This window comes from Salmo trutta, chromosome 1, assembly GCF_901001165.1.
Source record: "Salmo trutta chromosome 1, fSalTru1.1, whole genome shotgun sequence".
In the NCBI taxonomy this organism is placed as follows: Eukaryota; Metazoa; Chordata; class Actinopteri; order Salmoniformes; family Salmonidae; genus Salmo; species Salmo trutta.
Window position 1 is genome coordinate 78,592,012 of NC_042957.1, and position 5,456 is coordinate 78,597,467.

Consider the following 5,456-nt stretch of genomic DNA (forward strand, 5'->3'; position numbering starts at 1 on the left):
TATTACCTTACTGTCATATTGTGATCAGTATTAAAACATTTCCACCTCTCTTCTTCCATCTGTTACTGTACTGTCATATTCTGATCAATATTAAAACATTTCCACCTCTCTTCTTCCATCTATTACTGTACTGTCATATTGTGATCAATATTAAAACATTTCCACCTCTCTTCTTCCATCTATTACTGTACTGTCATATTCTGATCAATATTAAAACATTTCCACCTCTCTTCTTCCATCTATTACTGTACTGTCATATTCTGATCAATATTAAAACATTTCCACCTCTCTTCTTCTATCTATTACTGTACTGTCATATTGTGATCAATATTAAAACATTTCCACCTCTCTTCTTCCATCTATTACTGTACTGTCATATTGTGATCAGTATTAAAACATTTCCACCTCTCTTCTTCCATCTATTACTGTACTGTCATATTGTGATCAGTATTAAAACATTTCCACCTCTCTTCTTCCATCTGGTTGATGATCCTTTATTACTCACATCTGTCACATCATTTCATTCAGTTGAATTGAGTTCATACAGAAACAAGATTGTTGTGTCAAGAATTTGACAAATAAACATTGTGCAATATTTACAAACACCAAGAAGCCCAATAACAACAAGATCAATGATGTGTAAATGAAACCAGTTTAACAACACAGTGGGGTGATTAATTATATTAACCTGTCTGGGAACCTGGGACGCTACAATATTTACAAACCCAATAACAACCAGATCAGTGATGTGTAAATGAAACCAGTTTAACAACACAGTGGGGTGATTTATTATATTAATGAATGACTCTAGATGACAATGTCTGTCAACTTCAATGGTGTTTATTCATGAATATTTACAATCATATGTTTACACACTAGAGAGATATTCTACATTGTTCATACCAAACACCCTGGATAGAGGGGTTTACACGCTAGAGAGATATTCTACATTGCTGCTCCAGTGTGTCTTACTGAACATGACTAGAGAGATATTCTACATTGCTGCTCCAGTGTGTCTGACTGAGCATGACCATGATTAGAGTGAAACATCATGTTCTGTTTGACACAGAGACCACCTGACAAAGGGATGCTGAGGCGCTACAACCCCAAAGATGAAACCCTGGATAGAGGGGCTCAGTGAATGTGGAGGTGAATGTGTACAGGTGGGTCAGTGTGTCAGAGGAGGCTCTATAGAAGGACAGAGTGCCGGCTGACCAGTCCAGATACACTCCTACTCTGTGGGAGCTGGAGGAGGGGACGACTATGGTAGTGGAATTATTATTGTGCCTGGCAGAGTAACTGTTGTCAGAGCAGCGCAGAATCCAGGATTTGTCATTGTATCCAAGCCAACAGTCCTCACCCCCTTCTCTCCTGCTGATTCCTTTATATGCCACTCCTATATCAGCATCTCCCCCTCTCCACTCTACCTCCCAGTAACAGCGTCCAGTCAGACTCTCTCTACACAGCACCTCTCCACATTTCACAAATCTCTCTTGGTGATCAGGATATGGATGGAACTTTCCCATATGTGTCACCTTTTTGTTACCCTCAGACAGAGAGAGCTGTCTGTATATTGTGTTTGGGTCCAGTGTGAGATCACAGACATCTGATGGATGAAACCAGACACAATATTAGAAATCATCATCATTCACATTAGAATCTTAACTCATTTTCCACTAATTCATTTAATGTAGATGTTTCTAGGTATCAAAAGGAGAAGTTAAGGTAACTTGAGACTTGTTGAATGACCATATGTTGTACTGTATGGTCATATAAAACACACCTATTCCCATTAATTACACACACACACACACACACACACACACACACACACACAGACACACACACACAGACACACAGACACACACACATTGTCAAAGCAACTCTTTGTAAACTTTGGTGTCCCTGATTTCTGCTTCTGTAGAACTACAGCTGATATTTAATATGACCAAGTCAGTAATGATGGTGGTCTTTGACTTTGACTTAACTTGAATTAAGAATTATTCTTAGTCATATTCTTCACAACAGTCAACACTCACATTTTCTAAGCCCAGGTTTCATTGTGTTCTCTCCACCATGTTCCACACTGTAGCGGTAAGCAGAAGAACAGACAGTCATTGAGGGATACACCTGAACTCTCACACACACACACACACACACACACACCTCACACACACACAAGTCACACACTGGACAAACACACATGCATATAACTTCAAGCAAATGTTTGTCTGTGTGTGTGTATCCAGCGTGTGTGGGTGTTTGTATTAACTAGCCTGATAAGTCAAACATGTCTGATATGAACATTGACATAAACCCTCTACATACTTGAGTTTCTCCAGTCTGCAGTGTGGATCCTCCAGTCCAGCAGAGAGCAGTCTGACTCCTGGGTCTCCTGGGTGATTGTAGCTCAGGTCCAGCTCTCTCAGGTGTGAGGGGTTTGACCTCAGAGCTGAGACCAGAGAAGCACAGCCTTCCTCAGTGACTAGACAGCCTGACAGCCTGCAAAGAGTCAAATCATATTAAAATCACACTGCTATTCTTTGGTGGTGAAAATAGTGACAGTATATTTTTTCAACATATTCAGATACATCAGAGTCCTGAAACCTGCCATATCTATTCATAAATTAATGTATCATTATTAGAAATGACAAATTCTCAAAGTATTAGTTGTTGATAGAAAAATGTATTCTGCTCAAAAAAATAAAGGGAACACTTAAACAACACAATGTAACTCCAAGTCAATCACACTTCTGTGAAATCAAACTGTCCACTTAGGAAGCAACACTGATTGACAGTAAATGTCACATGCTGTTGTGCAAATGGAATAGACAACAGGTGGAAATTATAGGCAATTAGCAAGACACCCCCAATAAAGGAGTGGTTCTGCAGGTGGTAACCACAGACCACTTCTCAGCTCCTATGCTTCCTGGCTGATGTTTTGGTCACTTTTGAATGCTGGCGGTGCTTTCACTCTAGTGGTAGCATGAGACGGAGTCTATAGCCCACACAAGTGGCTCAGGTAGTGCAGCTCATCCAGGATGGCACATCAATGCGAGCTGTGGCAAGAAGGCTTGCTGTATCTGTCAGCGTAGTGTCCAGAGCATGGAGGCGCTACCAGGAGACAGGCCAGTACATCAGAAGACGTGGAGGAGGCCGTAGGAGGGCAACAACCCAGCAGCAGGAACGCTACCTCCGCCTTTGTGCAAGGAGGAGCAGGAGGAGCACTGCCAGAGCCCTGCAAAATGACCTCCAGCAGGCCACGAATGTGCATGTGTCTGCTCAAACGGTCAGAAACAGACTCCATGAGGGTGGTATGAGGGTCCGACGTCCACAGTTGGGGGTTGTGCTTACAGCCCCACACCGTGCAGGACGTTTGGCATTTGCCAGAGAACACCACGATTGGCAAATTCGCCACTGGCGCCCTGTGCTCTTCACAGATGAAAGCAGGTTCACACTGAGCACATGTGACAGACGTGACAGTCTGGAGACGCCGTGGAGAACGTTCTGCTGCCTGCAACATCCTCCAGCATGACCGGTTTGGCGGTGGGTCAGTCATGGTATGAGGTGGCATTTCTTTGGGGGTCCACACAGCCCTCCATGTGCTCGCCAGAGGTAGCCTGACTGCCATTAGGTACCGAGATGAGATCCTCAGACCCCTTGTGAGACCATATGCTGGTGCGGTTGGCCCTGGGTTCCTCCTAATGCAAGACAATGCTAGACCTCATGTGGCTGGAGTGTGTCAGCAGTTCCTGCAAGAGGAAGGCATTGATGCTATGGACTAGCCCGCCCGTTCCCCAGACCTGAATCCAATTGAGCACATCTGGGACATCATGTCTCGCTCCATCCACCAATGCCACACACACTACTGAGCCTCATTTTGACTTGTTTTAAGGACATTACATCAGTTGGATCAGCCTGTAGTGTGGTTTTCCAGTTTAATTTTGAGTGTGACTCCAAATCCAGACCTCCATGGGTTGATAAATTGGATTTCCATTGATTATTTTTGTGTGATTTTGTTGTCAGCACATTCAACTATGTAAAGATAAAAGTATTTAATAAGATTATTTCATTCATTCAGATCTAGGATGTGTTATTTTAGTGTTCCCTTTATTTTTTTGAGCAGTGTATAATACAAATATTTGAGTAGACTGACCAGACCAGTTTAAAAAGCAGTATCAGTCAAAAGACAGACAGTGAGGTATCAGATTTAGATTGTATTGAGTATACAGTCCACACCATATCTATTTTGACAGTGAAGCTAACATTTTAGATTTGTCTCTATACTCCAGCATTTTGGAATTGAGATCAAATGTTTCATATGAGGTGACATTGACACATTTCAAATCAAATCAAATTTTATTTGTTACATACACATGGTTAGCAGATGTTAATGCGAGTGTAGCGAAATGCTTGTGCTTCTAGTTCCGACCGTGCAGTAATATCTAGCAAGTAATCTAACAATTCCACAACAACTACCTTATACACACAAGTGTAAAGGAATTAATAAGAATATGTACATAAAAATATATATGGATGAGCGATGGCCAAACGGCATAGGCAGGATGCAGTAGATGGTATAGAGTACAGTATATACATATGAGATGAGTAATGTAGGGTATGTAAACGTTATATAAAGTGGCATTGTTTAAAGTGACTAGTGATACATTTATTACATCCAATTTTTAATTATTAAAGTGGCTAGAGATTTGAGTCAGTTTGCTGGCAGCAGCCACTCAATGTTAGTGATGGCTGTTTACCAGTCTGATGGCCTTGAGATAGAAGCTGTTTTTCAGTCTCTTGGTCCCAGCTTTGATGCATCTGTACTGACCTCGCCTTCTGGAGGTAGTGGCTCGGGTGGTTGTTGTCCTTGATGATCTTTTTGGCCTTCCTGTGACATCGGTTGTTGCGCCTTCTTCACCACGCTGTCTGTGTGGGTGGACCATTTCAGTTTGTCCGTGATATGTACGCCGAGGAACTTAAAACTTTCCACCTTCTCCACTACGGTCCCGTCGATGTGGATGGGGGGTGCTCCCTCTGCTGTTTCCTGAAGTCCACGATCATCTCCTTTGTTTTGTTGACGTTGAGTGTGAGGTTATTTTCCTGACACCACACTCCGAGGGCCCTCACCTCCTCCCTGTCTTGTTGTTGTTGGTAATCAAGCCTACCACTGTAGTGTCATCTGCAAACATGATGATTGAGTTGGAGGCGTGCATGGCCACGCAGTCATGTGTGAACAGGGAGTACAGGTGAGGGCTGAGAACGTACCCTTGTGGGGCCCAAGTGTTGAGGATCAGCGGGGTGGAGATGCTGTTTCCTACCCTCACCTCTGGGGGCGGCCCGTCAGGAAGTCCAGGACCCAGCTGCACAGGGCGGGGTTGAGACCCAGGGTCTCATGCTTAATGACGAGTTTGGAGGGTACCATGGTATTAAATGCTGAGCTGTAGTCAATGAAC

General features: G+C 43.1%; 1 protein-coding gene across 1 annotated transcript; it reads right to left on the bottom strand.

Moving 5' to 3' along the window:
• Positions 1-820: 820 nt before the first annotated feature.
• LOC115208426 (stonustoxin subunit beta-like) lies at positions 821-2,333 on the bottom strand. Its single transcript, XM_029776485.1, has 3 exons — positions 2,329-2,333; positions 2,040-2,086; positions 821-1,606 (listed from the first exon to the last, which is right to left on the bottom strand). The coding sequence occupies exons 2-3, from the start codon at positions 2,059-2,061 to the stop codon at positions 1,050-1,052; spliced, it is 579 nt and encodes a 192-aa protein (XP_029632345.1). The 5' UTR covers positions 2,062-2,086; positions 2,329-2,333; the 3' UTR covers positions 821-1,049.
• Positions 2,334-5,456: the final 3,123 nt, after the last annotated feature.

What these genes read in the sequence shown, in the direction of transcription:
- LOC115208426 (XM_029776485.1), bottom strand. Translation starts at nt 2,061, where the DNA reads ATGAAACCTGGGCTTAGAAAAT. An exon ending in GAAACCTGGGCTTAGAAAAT is followed by an intron (nt 1,607 to 2,039) that starts GTGAGTGTTGAC and finishes TTCATCCATCAG; the next exon opens with ATGTCTGTGATCTCACACTG.